At 36.8% G+C, this 16,142-nt stretch overlaps 1 protein-coding gene across 4 annotated transcripts in view; it reads left to right on the top strand.

Moving 5' to 3' along the window:
* Positions 1–16,142, top strand: part of OSBPL1A (oxysterol binding protein like 1A) — a 200,196-nt gene that overhangs the window by 45,741 nt on the left and 138,313 nt on the right. For all 4 annotated transcript variants that reach the window (XM_079108737.1, XM_079108736.1, XM_079108739.1 and 1 more), the window contains 4 exons: positions 10,297–10,358; positions 10,460–10,504; positions 12,248–12,321; positions 12,434–12,497. In XM_079108737.1, coding sequence (XP_078964863.1) covers positions 10,297–10,358; positions 10,460–10,504; positions 12,248–12,321; positions 12,434–12,497 — 245 coding nt within the window. The remainder of the gene's footprint in view (positions 1–10,296; positions 10,359–10,459; positions 10,505–12,247; positions 12,322–12,433; positions 12,498–16,142) is intronic.

Here is a 16,142-nt window from a genome sequence, read left to right as displayed (position 1 = left end):
AGGGACACTTGTTCCTTATGAGAGCTGAAAACAAGTGTCACCTTGTTGTAGCTCAACTTGTAGAACAAGTTGAGAAAGTGAGTGTCAGCAACTCAAATTTTTTTTACCACTCTAATAATGTACATGAATAACCAAGAAATCACCTCAGGTATTAATTTTGGGGTTATATATAAATTTAGCCATGGGCAAGTTTGCAAATACGGAATCTACAGATGTTGGGAATGTAGGGTACATACATGACTGCTTCAGTGACAGAATTGGATAACCAGAAGAGAAGCTGCCAGAGATACCTTGGGTAATTAAAGGGGAAACATCCCATGGGGACCTTTTATGTCACTTTAAGATCCTTCCCTCTGCCTACCACCAGCCTGTATTAGGACTTGTCACTGCTCCTATAGGAAGGACCTTGTGATCACCTCCATCAGAGCTAAAATTGTGTTTCATACTAATAGTTAACTTATGGATTTGTCTGCCTTAAAACTAACCTCATTAGGGCAGGTTGATATTTTACTGACTGGTTTAATATGTTCTAAGGGCTGTGTGTTTGTTGAAGGTTTGGAGTAAGTAGAAATTATTTCATGAAGGAGTAGGTATTTGATATAGACTCTGAAATTCTAGTATGATTTTTAAAAATATTCATGCCTAAATGCTTCAGTTTGTATATCTAACAAAAGGCCATATCCTTATGTTTTTCTTTTATTCTGTAAACACAATACCTTTATTAAGATTTTGATTCCTTATAAGAAATTTGGAAAGGGCAGAGAAAAGATGATGAGAAAAACATGAAGGGGAAAATATAAGTTGAGTTTAGGGGATATCTCCAGATTGGCACATCCAAGAGTACATAAAAGGAGAAGTATTAGATGCTGCTACATACAGGTCAGACTTATATAGTGGCAAGCCTTGAAATGGCAGGCCATCTGACCTCTTAATTTGGAAGGTCACTTCTAGCACACCTCAATTTGGACTAGCCACTTTTCAGGTACCTATTAACTACAAGTGATTCGCATCTACCATATTGGACAGTACAACTCTGAACCTACCCAACTATTCAAGGCTCTGTGGTTAACTATGTCCTCAGTTTGCATCTTTTTTTTTTTTTTTTTTTTTTTTTTAATGTTCAGACACTGAGCTACATCTCCAGCCCCTTTTCTTTTTTGAAACAAGATCTTGCTAAATTGGTCAGGCTGGCCTCAAACTTGTGGTCCTCCTGCCTCAGCCTCCTGAATTGCTAGAATTACAGTTGTCTACCACTGCGCAGCTTGCATGTGCTATTCTTTGTGCTAGAAAAAAAATGCTTCTTTTCTGCTTGTCCATCTGGTAAACCCTATTCTCACTTTAAGAGCTGCCTGAAACTCTGCTTCCCCCAAGAGGCTCTCCATATATCCCTGAAATAGACACAGGTTCTTCCTGGAATAAAGGTATGAGAGAAATTGGAGGATGGAGAAGGGGACATACTCAGGAGAAGAGAGAAAAAATCAGTTTCATGTTAGCCAAAATAAGAGAGAAACTGCAGAGTAAAGGGGTGGGATGTTATTGGGTTCATGTTCAACTCAGGCTGAAGAATATAAACTCTGAGGAAGTACTGTGGAATTCATTGACTCAGTGCCTTGTGGTCATTTCTGAAAGAGTAGTTTTTACTGGGTGGTTGTTGAACTAAGGGTAGTTAGGGCTTAAGTATTGAGTAGGAAGAGAAGAAGCTGAGATAGAGCTACTTTACTTCCATTTAAAAACAGATGGTTCCATAGCCAAGTGGAGTTTTTTTTTTTTTTTTGTATTTTATTTTGTATTTTTTGTTTCATGAGGTGCTGGGGATGGAACCCACGGGCTTCACACATGCCAGGAAAATGCTCTATCACTAAGCTACACCCCCAGCCCTCAAATGAAGGGTTTTTTTTGTTTGTTTGTTTGTTTTATTTTTTGTTTTTTTTTTTTTTAAGGCAAAGGGAAATTTAAGCATGTTTAAAGTTAAGGAGGAATATATAATAGAAAAACAGCTTGAAGATTTAATTGTGGCAGAAAATATAATTTTAAAAAGATAACATTTATAGTAATAGCAAGAAACAAAAGTTGGGTATATATTTGATAAAATATGCTTAGTTTTTTTTTATGGAAGACATTATAAACACAACATAAAAGAACATCTAAAAAAATAGACCTACCATGTTTTTGGTGGAAAGGAACTCAACATTAAAATGTTAGTGGTTCTCCCAAAATTAATTTATGAATTTAAAGCAATTCTAAATTTATATGGGAAAGTCAGAGGCTCAAAATGTTAAGGGGGAAGAGAACCTGGGGTCTTTCTCTGTGGATACAAGAGCTAATTATGAACCTATGGTAATTAAGACTTTCATTTATCCAACAAATACGGACAGTGTTGGTGTGCTGGACAGTATTCCAAATACTAGGACCCTGGAGCAGTGAGGAGGGTGACACGGGCAGGTTCCTGTGTTCAGGGCACTTATGCCCATGCAGGATGGGAAGATGGAGCATTTAGGGTCCAGCAGTGACACAATCTGACTGAAGTCACAAAGTGCCATCTCTCTAGCCCTAAGTAGAGGAGACTGCAGGAGGGCAGGGTCAGGGAAGGAGGAGCACCGAGAGGCTGTTGGAATGATCCAGGTGAGAGGTGGTGTTGACCTGAGCAGGATGGTGGCAGTGAAGGTGGTGCAGTGGTCAGGGTGGTTAGGTTCTCAGTACATTTTAAAATTTTTATTTTTACAGACTGCATTTTGATTCATTGTACACAAATGGGATACAACTTTTCATTTCTGTGGTTTGTACACAATGTAGATTCACACCATTCAGGTAATCATACATGTACATAGGGTAATACTGTCTCCGTCTTCTATCTTTCCTTCCCTCACCCCCTCCTGCCCCATTTTCTTCTACACTATCCAAAGTTCCTCCATTCTTCTCTTGCCCCCTACTTCAGCACATCCCCCCCCCCTTTGTATCATCATTCACTTATCTGGGCTTGGCTTATTTTACTTAGCATGATAGTCTCTGACTCCATCCATTTACCAGTAACTGCCATAATTTTATTCTTCTTTATGACTGAGTAATAGTCTACTGTGTATATATACCGCAGTTTCTTTGTTCATTCATCAATTGAAGGGTATCTAGGTTGGTTTTCACAATCTAGCTATGTGAATTGAGCAGCTATGAATATTGATATGGCTACATCACTGTCGTATGCTGATTTTAAGTCCTTTGGGTATAAATCCAGGAGTGGAATGGCTGGGTCAAATGGTGGGTCCATTCCAAGTTTTTTGAGGAATCTCCATACTGCTTTCCAGAGTGATTGTACCAATTTGTAACTCCACCAGCAATGTATGAGTGTGCCTTTTTCCCCTCATCCACCCAACACTTATTATTGCTTGTGTTCTTGATAAAGCCATTCTCATTGGAGTTAGATGAAATCTTAGAGTGGTTTTAATTTGCATTTATCTAATTACTAGAGATGATGAGCACTTGTTTATATATTTGTTGATCACCTATATATCTTCCTCTGTGAAGTGTCTACCCAGTTTCAACACATTTTTAAAGTAGGGAGCTCAGGGATTTCCCATGGTTTGGATGTGAAGTGGTCAAGGATGATAGTGTTGACTTGAGCACCTGGAAAAAGCCTTTAGTTATTGAGGAAGGGAAGGTAGTAGCTTAGCACTACCTTTGAAATTTGAAATATCTGTTAAACAAATCAGGTGAGACATTTGGAAATAGAAGTTTGAGGTTAGTGGAAAAATCTGAGGGGAGAAAAATACTGGGGAATTATTAATACAAAGAGTTAATGAAAATCATGAGGTGGATAAGATCTCTCAGCAAGATCTTGGTATTGATATTGACTCAGGGTAGGTGAGCAGACCCGGTAGTTTAGAAATGAAAGCATGCACGTATGGGAGCTTGACAGACGACAGGCAGCATTTGAAGTGTGTGGTTAAAGAATGCTGGAAACAGCAGGCTCCTGGTTAGAAAGAGGAGATTGTAGATGTCTGTTTTTCATACTGATTATTAAATCCCATGTACTTTAAAGATAAAATATACATTACAATCTTGGAAACATTGGGAGCCTCTGCTTTTGGCCATAGTGGAGTTAATCCCACCCCCATTCCTATTTTCTATATTGTAGCATTGGAAGTCCTAACAAGTGTAAAGAAAAAGTACTAAATTCATTGAAAAAGTAAAACCGTTTTTATTCACAGATTGACATGATCATCCATATTAATAGTGAACTAGTTCAATGTAAAAAAAAAATCAATTATATATAGTTTTAGTTTCTTTTTTTTTTTCTTTTTAGATATATATGACAGTGTATTTTGACATATTACACCAGCATGGAGTGCAACTTATTCTAATTAGGATCCCATTCTTGTGGTTGAACATAATGTGGAGTCACACTGGTTGTGTGTTCATATCTGAACGTAGTAGAGTGATGTCTGAGTCATTCCACTGCCCTTCCTATTCCCACCCGCCTTCCTGCCCTTCATTCTCCTTTGTCTAATCCAATAAACTTCTGTTCTCCTTGCTCCTTGCACCCCTTATTGTGTGTTAGCATCCACATATCAGAATATTCAGCCTTTGGTTTTTTTTGGATTGGCTTATTTCACTCAGCATGATAGTCTTCATTTCTATCCATTTATTGGCAAATGCCATAATTTCTTTTTTTTTTTTTTTTTGGTACCAGAGATTAAACCCAGGGGTGCTTAACCACTGAGCCACATTCCTAGCCCTTTTTAAAATATTTAGAGAGAGAGTCTCACTAGGTCTTGCTAAGTTGCTAAGTCTGGCTTTGAATTCATGATCCTCTTGCCTCAGCCTCCCAAGCTGCTGGGATTACAGGCGTGTGCCACTGCACCTGGCTTCATTCTTTATGGCTGAGTAATATTCCGTTGTGTACACATATCACATCTTTACCATTCATCTGTTGAAAGGCACCTAGATTGGTTCCATAGCTTAGCTATTGTGATCAATTATATTTTTTTGAATACTACTCAGAAATTGAACTTGAATAAAACAAACTATAATAGCATTACAGTTTTATTAAATACTTAATAAGAAACTTGATGAAAGATGTACAAAACTCATACATTGAAAAAGCACAGAAAATTGGTGAGAGAAATACAAGAATATTTAAATAAATGGAAGTGTGTTATTTTCAGGAATCAGAAGACATAGCATTGTTGAGGTATGAGTTGTCCTCAACTTGATCTAATGATTCAATGCAATCCTAATAAGCTCCCAGCATACTTTTTTGATACAAATTGACAATTGATCATAAATTTCTATATGGAAATGGAAAGGACTTAGGAGATATATACAATCTTATTTTAGGACAGTGTGGTATTGGTATAAAAAATAGATAACAGGGGCTGGGGAGATAGCTCAGTTGGTAGAGTGCTTGCCTTGCAAGCACAAGGCCCTGGGTTTGATCCCCAGCACCACCAAAAAAAAAAAAAAAAAAAAAAAAAAGATAACATAAATCAATCCACATATATGGTCAATGAATTTTGACAAAGGTGTTAAGGCAGTCAGTGGAAAAGGATAAACTTTTCAACAAGTGGCATTGGAAAAAATGGAATAGCAGCATACAAAACAGTGATCTTTGGCTCTGATCTCATACTGTATGTAAAAAATAAATTCTCAGTGGATCACAGACATGAATAAAAGGGTTAAACTCATAAAAATTTTTTTGAAAACCCAGGAAAATCTTACTTAGAGTTTGGCAAAAATTTTCCTAAATATGAGATTAAAAAATGAATAAAATATTGATAAATTGGACTTCGTAAAAATTAGCAAGTTTTCCTTTTTTTTTTTTTTGTGGGATTGGGGAGGTACTGGGGATTGAACTCAGGGGCACTTGACCAATGAACCATATCCCCAGCCCTCTTTTGCATTTTATTTAGAGACAGGGTCTCACTGAGTTGCTTTAGAACCTGGCTTTTGCTGAGGCTGGCTTTGAATTTGAAATCCTCCTGTCTCAGCCTCCTGGGATTATTGTCTGAGCTGCTGGGATTACAGGTGTGCACAACTGTGTCCAGCTTAGCAAGTTTTGCTTTTTAATAGGTACTGTTAAAATGCTGCTATGTGGGAGAAAATATTGGCAAAAGTAATACAATAGTAGACTTGTATTAAAGCTATATTAAAAAAAAAACCTTATAACTCAAAAGGAAGTAAGCAACCCAATTTCGAAAGTTTCAGACACTTCACTAAAGGAGATATACAGGTGAGGGGAAAATAAGCATTTGACTGAAGGCTTTAGATAGAGACATTAAACCTAGATTAAAATTCATCCACATGGAAAAATTTACATGAGGATAAAGGGGTAAATACTATGACATTTATTTTAGATCTACTTAAAATAGAAACCTAGCTGCTTACACGTATTGTGGATTGTCCTTACAATAATACTAGAATAGATAAAACTAGAGCTACATATGTCAACGTGGATAAAATTTGAATAGAGCAAATTGTAGAAGGATAGCTACATCATGTAGTAAATTCAACATTAAAACCATATTTAACATTTTAAAAACTTTGTGGATACTTTTCTGTATATTAAAAGTAAAAGATGTGCATAAGAATTATAATACTAACTAAAGAATCATGATTACCTTTTAAGGTTAGTGGCATTTTACAGACATTTGAGGTCAATATGTAAAAATGGAAGGAGGGTGTAGGCATCTGGAAAGGATTTCCCTAATGGACTTCAAGAACTATACAGCAATGGGGGCAGCCACAGTGCATCACTTTAATTTTATCTACCAATTATTAGGTAAGCACTAAAGTTGTTTTCTTTCCTTGATGTTGAGGCAGTGAAATCCTAAAAGCTTGGGCTAAAAAGAGACACAAAACCAAAAAACAGATGTTAAAATAATTCCTAGAATCTTTTTACCAATTTATTAAAGTCTTGATATAGTTTCATGCAAATACTATTCTCAACTGAAAAATAAATCTTCCCTTTTAAACACTGAAAAGTTGTTACTGAGAAGCTGGGACCACAGGTGCGTGCCTGTGCCCGGTTCTCTTGGAGCTTGCATTGTTGGGAGATGATCGACAAAAAAGCAAATAACACGTTATCAGGCAGTAAGGTGCAGAAAAATAGAAGGAGGGTAAAAAGAATACAGTGATAGCAGTGAGAGCGGGGGGCTGTTGCCTTTAGAAAACATGGAAGGGAAGGGCTCCCTGAAGTGACTCTGAACAAAGAGCGGAAGAGGGACTGAGCCTGAGGCTCTGCCAGAACAACATTCATGGAGAGCAACTGTGGAAACTCTTTGAGAAGGGAGCTTTTGGCCCATGTGAGGAAAAGGAATGCTGCCAGAGCAGGACGAGTTGGGGAGCCCTAGGTGACACCGGAGGCTGAGGAGGGGCTTGGTCCTCTGCAAGTGTGGGATAGGGTCTCAAGCCTGAAAACTGACGTGAGTCCCACATCACTAATCACTTTATATCCTTTATCAAGCAATCCTTCTTTTTCTATTGATATCATGTCTTTCTCATACATTTTAAGAATTCATTTTCTTTTTATGTCCTGTTTTCTTCAATCATCTTTTCCTTTGCCAGTTTTGCACTTTTCAAAAATATTTTTAGTTGCAGATGGACCCAATCCCTTTATTTATTTTTATGTGGTGCTGAGGATGGAACCCAGTGCCTCACCTGCTAGGCAAGTGCCCTACTGCTAAGCTACAACCCCAGTCCCCAGTATTGCACCTTTAATGATTGTTTTAATATCTGATAAATTTCCCCCTTACTACTTTATTTTTTAGGATTTTCTTTTATGTTCTTATTTGTTTATTCTTTCAGATGGCAATGATAATAATTTTCTTAGGTCTTGAAAAAGTACTCTTGGGATTTAATTAAAATTTCATTCTATGTAAATTAATTTGAAGAGGAATGGAATCTTTATTGAGTTTTCCCATTAAGGGACAAATATCTGTCACGCACAGTTTAAAATATTCCATCTTTTCTATTTTCTACTTATTTCAGTTAATAAGAAATGTAGTACATTTTTGAAATGATTGGTTATGGAGCTCATATAGGTAGGGAAACCCTTTCATTTAGTTCAAATTATATTTTATTGAGTTCTTATTGTGTGCCAGGCACTTTAGACATTGAGTCTAGAAATGAGACTCTGTCCTGGGATTTCATCCAGTTAGCAGGAGTTCAGAATTTATTTTTGGTATTAGGCCAGAATTTTATGATAGAAATCATATTATCTTCTTTCCCTTTGCCTAAAGGAATAGTTTCTGAAGAGTGCCCTGTAGATGGAATGAAAATAATACAGAATTGCAGACCTTTATAAGACATCTTCCTATGTGCTCAGTAGAAAAACTAGACTGATTAGTTTCTCGGTTATTGTTTAAAAATACTTTTTACTCACAAAGAAGTAATATATCATCAGTTGCAGCTTTGTACATTAGCAGTTCTATAAATATGACTCTAAAATAAATCTCAAACCCATATACTTCTATGTTAAAAACAGTCTCTTTCATTTCTAACTGTCTAGTCCAAACCACCACTGTCTTTGATCAGCACTATGGGAGCCACTTGGTTACTAGTCTCTGATTTTTCTCTTACCCATGTGTATAATCCATTTTCCACCTGGAAACCACAATGATCTTTTAAAAAATATGATGGAAATTCTCAAAACTTAAACTAGAATAGTATGATTAATTGATGTGTGCCTCATTCTCCTTCAGGATTGTCAGTAATGGCTGCTCTCCTTTTATCTCGTCCTGCCACCTGGATTATTTTGAAGCAGTTCCAGATAGTATGCCATTTTGTCTATAAATATTGCAGTATATCAGTAAGAGCTAAGGACTCCTTTAAAAATAACATAGTAGTACAACTCTTTTAATTAGTAAATTGTATGGTATGTGAATTTGTATCTCAGTAGAGTTATTAAAAAACAAAAGCACAATAGCATTATCCTATTTATACAGTAATTTCTTACTGTTATGAAATAGCTAAAACTCATTTTGACAGTTTCAAACATAAGTCAGATCATCTTACTCTTTTACTTGAAACCTTGCAGTGGCTTTCCATCTTATTTAGATTAAAACCAAGATTTTTTATACTGTCTCACAAATATCTGGCATATACAACCCTTATATGGTATAGCCTTTCTGACTTTATCTCTTTTCTACTAATTCATTTCTACTTACCTGAGGTCCTTTGCATTATCTCTTCTCTTTGCTGGAATGCCCTTCACCTTTATTTTCTTGAGGCTTAATCTATCCTTCTTTTCAGTCTAAATATCCCTTCCCAGATAACTCCCTCAATTTCCAATCTAAAATATCCCATTCATTCTGTCACATCCTTCATTTAAAAAATCTTGGCATAATTTAGCTTATACCTGCTATATCTTTTTAAATTAACATTCTTTCCTTCTGTTCTTTCCCTATCCTTCTATCTCCATTTTTGTTTTTTGTTTTGTTTAATGTACACTGCTGAATCCCCAGTGCCTAAAATGGTGATTGACACATAATAGACTCTAATGAGAAGAAATATGCCAGGCATGGTGGGGCATGTCTGTAATCCCAACAATTTGGGAGGCTTAGGCAGGAGGATCTCAAGTTCAAGGCCAGCCTCAGCAACTTAGTGGGGCCCTAAGCAACTTAGCAAGACCTTGTGCCCTGCAAAAAATAAAAAATTAAAAAAAATAAAAAAATAAAAAAATAAATAAAAAGGGTTAGGGATATGGCCAAGTGGTTAAACACCCCTGGGTTCAATCACAGCATACCCCTTCCCCTCCACCCCCTGCCAAAAAAAGAAAAAAATGTAAACAAAAAAAATTGTCAATACATGCCAGGTGTTTGCTATTTATAAAAAGGTTAATGATATGTTTATATAAGGTTTAAATAAATTGTAAGAGAATCTGTTCATATTGTTTTAAACTATGTGGTAACTTAAACTTTAATTAGTGGGATTGTTATATATTCATACATGCACAATATAATTTGGCATATTATAAATATAAATAAATATAACAATATAATTTGGTAGTTTGTGGTAATTTGTAACAGCAATCTTAGAAAACTAATGGTGATCTAAGACCAAACAGCTTGACAGATCTCAGAATCTGCAGTGTTCTGAGGTTAATCTGATTTGCTGGATTAGTAGCTACCAAAAAGGAGGCCCTAAAGAATTGAGATGGCAACTTCTGGTAGATGATTGAGGGTGGGGTGGTGGAAGTGGGGTGGTGTGGTTGATGGAAGAATGAAGATGGTTCAGTTGCAGTTGCAGCATCAACTTTATAGTACAGTTGAGCTCATGATGGCCTTTTCCTTGCATTTTACACAGAACAGAAACCTCTTGACCTTGCCCAGGGTGCTGAGATGAAACACGTTCTTATTGGTAATAAGGTTTGTAATAATGGGTTAAAAGTATATAATAATTTTTAGAAAAATATTTGTGGATTCTTGAAATAAGAAGATGTGTTTTTAATGAAACATATTTTCAATAGGTCATCTACAAAGCATTGAAACGATATGAAGGCCCTCTCTGGAAGGTAGGTTGGCATGGCTTTTTAAATCATAAAACTGATGCTGGGAGCTTTGGCTCATGCCTGTAATCCCAGCAGCTTGGGAGACTGAGGCAGAAGGATTGCAAGTTCAAAGCCAGCCTCAGCAACCTGACAAGACCTTGTCTCAAAATAAAATGTAAAAAGGTCTTGGAACTGGGCATATGACTCAGTGGTTAAGCTTCCTGGGTTCAATCCCTGCTACCAAAAAAAAAAAAAAGAATTCCTAGGTCCATCATTTCTCTTGAAATTTTTTGGAATCATTTCTGAAGTACAGCTGTTTCTTGATTTACAGTGGTTTAATTTGCCGTTTTGCAGCTTTATGATGATATGAAAAGGATTTGCGTTCAGTAGAAACCATACTTTGAATTTTGCTCTTTTCCCGGGCTGCTGGGGCATGGTGACATGCTGCAGCTGCTAGTCATCCCATGTGATTATGAAGGGAAGCAACCAAGACTATACAGGTTCCATATTGTCAGCAGTTTTGGAAACCGTGTGTTGTTTTTTGTTTTAAATTTTTTTTTGCGGAATTGGAGATCAAACCCAGGACCTTGTGCATGTTGGACACTCTGCCACTGTGCTACGTCCCCAGCATGTTTTGAGTTTGCATCCCATTGTTACTACAAAATGCCTATCTCTGTGTGAACATGAGATATTTAATACTTTATTATAAGATGGACTTTGTGTTAAATGATATTGCCCAACTATAGGCTAATGTAAATGTTCTAAGCATATGGAAGGTGGGCTTAGCTTATCTGTATATTGGGGTAGGTTATGCATATTAAGTTTATATTTCCTGTATGTATGTGTGTGTGTGTGTGTGTGTGTGTGTGTGTTGTGTTGCTGGAGATGGAATCCAGGACCTTGCACATATTGGGCAAGTGCTCTGCCATTGAGTTATACCCCTATGCCTTAAATATATTTTTCACTTTATAGTATTTTCAACTCGTGATTAATTCATTGGACTATAACTTCATTGTAAGTTAAGGGGCATCTGTAGATGTGATTTGATAATTCTTGTATCTTAAAATGTAAGCCATTTTTATACTGCTGGACTTCAAGAGGCTTTCCCTGGTTGTATTGTTTTATTTTGTGTTGATGGTCTACTACTTTTAAGGAATTGGAAGAGTACTTTTTTCTCACTGTAGAATTACTGTATTATTTTTGTTATGAACATCAAACCATGGAGGACTTGGGAAAAATTAATACTTGAATTGTCATAGGGTACACATATGAGGGTGCACATATGAAATTCTTTTGGTTCTAAAAACTTCTGTGTCCTTTGGAATTACTTTTTAGGATGAAACATTTTATAACACATAATTTCTTTTGCAGTTGCAAGCAGTCCCTTTATTTATGTTCATGTATGTTTATATTGTATAAAATTAGGATAATTTTCTTCTATTAGATATTTACTCATGACTGAGGAAATTGTCCTTGATGCCCACTGCTGATATATTTTCATAAATATTCCTGACCAATAACCATAAGCTGTAGTCGTCATTGATTTTTACCAGTACAGCATTTCTTCTGTTCCTGTCACCCTGTAGTGAGTGTTATGTTTTTGTTACTACATTGAAAAACTCATTTCATGTTTGGTCATTTTTTAACGGTTCAATACTACTATCTGGATGAAAAACTCAGATAAAACTGTCAGAACTTAATTACTTTTTATCAGTTAAGTCAATCTAGATGTATCATCTCAGGAAATCTTTGTCATTTCTCCTTTAGAGTTCAAGATTTTTTGGCTGGAGATTATTCTGGGTCGTGTTAGAACATGGAGTCCTTTCATGGTATAGGAAACAGTAAGTATTATAATCTTTACACTTGTTAACTTTCAGCATATAAATTTTGAAACCTTAAATTTTTTCACTTATCTCTTGCTTTTGTCTTGATAATTTAATGTTTATTTTGAAGGCCTGATGCAGTCCATCATGTTTATCGCCAGGGATGCAAGCATCTCACTCAAGCAGTATGTACGGTAAGAGGAGACTTGTATCTTTTGCACATACATGAAATCAGTTCTGCCAGTGGTTACCCCAAATTGTAAAATCTTGAGATTCTATGCAGTGACCTAGAAAGCAGTTGTATGTATTTAGTCTGAGAAAAAGTAAAGATGTGGAATCTGTTTTGGAAAAAAATATGTATATAATCTCCACATATTGTGATGTGAAAAATGGGTGATCCAAAAACATCTATGTAGAGCTTTTGACATTTGGTAGGTGTGGGTGTCTTTGTGTATGGGTAAATCGAGATGCTAGAAGTTTTTTTGGGTTAAAGTAGAATTGAAAGCCCATGTCAAAATCAGGAATCTTAGGTTCTCTCTGTTCACCTCCAGCTGTTTTACTAGCCATGAGAATAAGCAGGTTTTCCTCTTTAGAGACTTGTCTGACCTGAAGCCCAGACATACTTTCTTTATTCTGGCTCTAAGTCCATTAGGGTTGCCAGCATTACCATAGCAGCCTGCCTGCCTGTCACACCTCTCTCAGGACCAGTGGGCCTTCCTTGGTGGGGTGGGAGTGGCTTATTATCAGCTTAGTCCCCTGCCCTAGCAGTACAGTACACCTGGAGACCCAAGAGCCTGGCCCTTTCAGTGCCCTCACACCCCAACCTCCTTTCACATGAGACCAGATAGCCAGTGAACCTCTACAATCTTACCCATCTACTGTTTTTGCTCCTCCTATTGGTGAAATCTTTTCTGTTCCTGCCCTTGATTCATCTGTTTAATAAAGGTTTTTATTCAGTAGGGTCCTTTTTTCTCATTTTTTGCAAAAGTTAACCCTTTGTACTTTTTAAACTTCTTGGTCTTTAGCTTCAGTGAAATTGATTATGTCCAGCCATGTTATGCCTCACCTTGTTTATAACTTTTTATTTCTTGTATAACTGTTTGCTTAAAGCCTACCTCTGCGAATCATATAACAGTGCAAGCTAATGGACATTCACTGAGTGACTGCTATAAAGCAGGCTCTACCCACTTTCCGGTTTCCTTAGAAGCTTAGATTATTGATTTGAGATCTTTTTTTCTTATGTATATGTTTATAACTATAAATTACTTTTATAAAAATTGCAGGACTGGGGATGTAGCTCAGTGGTAGAGCATTTGCTTCAGATGAAAGAAGCACTGGGTTCAATCCCCAGTATTGCTTTTTTCTTTTTTTTTTCTTGCAGTACTGGGGATTGAACCTAGGACCTTGTGCTTGTGAGGCAAGCACTCTACCAACTGAGCTATATCCCTAGCCCAATCCCCAGTATTGCAAAAACAAAACAAAACAAAATTGTACAATGCACATAAAACAACACTCAACCATTTTTAAGTGTACAGCTCAGTGGCATTAAGTACATTTACATTGTTGTGCTGCTGTGAACATCCATCACAGAACTTTTCATCTTCCCAAACTGATGCTGTATCCATTAAACACTAACGCCTGCAGCCACCCCCTCTTCCAAGCCTGTCAGTCTCCATTCAGCTTCCTATCTCTATGATTCTGACTACTCTACATATCTCATGTAAGTGGATTCTTCTAGTTTATATTCTTTTGTGATAGGCTTATTCCACTTAACATAATGTCCGCAAGATTCATCCATATTGCAACATCAATGTCAGAATCTTCCTTTTTTTTTTTTTGAACATAATAGAAACATTTTCTAAAAATGTGTAAACAAACTTTTTAGTATTTTGTCACTGTGAACAAAATACCTGACCAAAACAACTTAGAGGAGGAAAAGTTTATTTGGGGCTCACAGTTTGTGAGGTCTCAGTTCGCACATGGCTTACTCTAGTTCTGGGCCTGAGGTGAGGGAGAACATCATGGGGGAAGTACCCAGGGGAATACTGCTCAGCTCATGATGGGGTCACAAGTAGAGAGGGGAGGAGGGGAAGAGGCCACAGGGCGGATGTGCCCTTCCAGTGACCCACCTTCTCCAGCCATACCCCACCTGCCCAAAGTTACCACTCAGCCTCTTCATTCAAACCAGGATGGACTGTCTAGGTTATCAGCTCTCACAGTCCAATCATTCCTTATTTTTGAATTAAACATTTAATTGCAGCAAAAGAGCTCAGAACATAAACTTTATGCTCTTAACCATTTTTAAGTATACGGTAGTTTTAACTACATTTACTTCGCTGTGAAACAAAAAACTGTAATTCCATACTCATTGAAATAATTCCCTGTTCCTCCTCTCTAGCCCCTGATAAGCACTATTCCCCTTTCTATTTCTGTGAGGTTGACTACTTCAGATACCTCATAAAAGTGGAGTCATACAGTATTTGATTTTGGTGACTGACTTATTTCACTTAGCATAATATGCTCAATTTTCATCCATGTTGTAGCATGTAACAGGGTTTTAAGACTGAAAAATATTTCATTGTGTGAAAATATAAAAATACTTTGTGTGTGCTCAGAGTCTTGTAAAGTTGCTGAGGCTGGTCTCCAGCTTGTAATCTTCCTGCCTCAACCTCCCAAGTTGTTGGGATTTCAGGTGTGCACCACTGTGTCTGGCTATTTTTTTTAAGCATATTTACAAGAGATTTTAAATTTCTGGCTCATTTATAAGTTTTGCTTGCCCCAATCAGTAAATCTGTGGCTCATCTGTGAGTTTTTTTTGCTTGCCTTAAACAGTAACTGGAGCTCATGTGCTGTGATGTTGGCATTTCCCAATTGTTTGCTGGGAGATGGTTGTTTTGTTTTGGTAAGAGGAATTAAACCCAGGGTGCTTAACCACAGAGCTACATTCCCAGCCCTTTTTATATTTTATTTTGAGAAAGGGTCTTGCTAAGTTGCTAAGGGCCTTGCTAACTGGCTGAGGCTGGCTTTGAATTTGTGGTCCTCCTGCCTTAGCCTCCTGAGCTGCTAGGATTACAAGTGTGCACCATGACATCTAGATGTTTTCCAGTTTTTAGCTGGTTTTTATATCAGTTGCTGAGAGACATGTTAAAAATCTCCAACTATGCTTGTGGAATTATAAATTTCTTGCCCTATTATGGGTCACGCTCATATTTATGATTGTTTTCTTAGTTAATTGACATTATATAGTAACCATCTTTACCTGTTATAATACTTTTTGTTTCAAAATCTTATTTTGTCTGATGTTAATATGATCACTCTGGTCTTATTGTTTGCATCATGTCTCTTAATCTATCCATTTACTTTGAGCCAATCTGTATCTTTATTTTCTGTGTCTTAAAGAAGTATACATTTTGGTCTCTATTGTCCATTCTGACAGATTCTGCTTTTTAATTAGATTTTCTTTAGTGACTGTGTTCTACTTTCTTGCTTCCTCATTTGTCAGCTAATTTTGGATTGCATCCTTAATATTATCAATGATAAGTTCTGGAGATTTTGGATTCTGTTATTTCTTTGTTGAGTGTTTTTCCCTTTGTTTTAGCAAGTCATTTTCTTGCCTCAGTATCTTGAACAGCAGCTCCAGTGTAAGTTTGGGTAGGCTATTTTTGTATGAGCTGCTTTGAATCTTTTCTGGGCATATATGGTTCATGGATGAGATAGAAATACATAGAGACATATCCTCTCTCTTTCTCTTGGGGGACTCTCCTGCTTTCTCTAGTATTTGCAGTTACCCAGCAAACACAAAGACAGAAAGACTGGATGTTCTACAAGTGCCCTTGTTG

The sequence above is a fragment of the Sciurus vulgaris genome (genome assembly GCF_902686455.1).
Source record: "Sciurus vulgaris genome assembly, chromosome: 13".
In the NCBI taxonomy this organism is placed as follows: Eukaryota; Metazoa; Chordata; class Mammalia; order Rodentia; family Sciuridae; genus Sciurus; species Sciurus vulgaris.
Note: the sequence above shows the minus strand (reverse complement) of the source record. Positions and strands in the feature narration are given on the sequence as shown.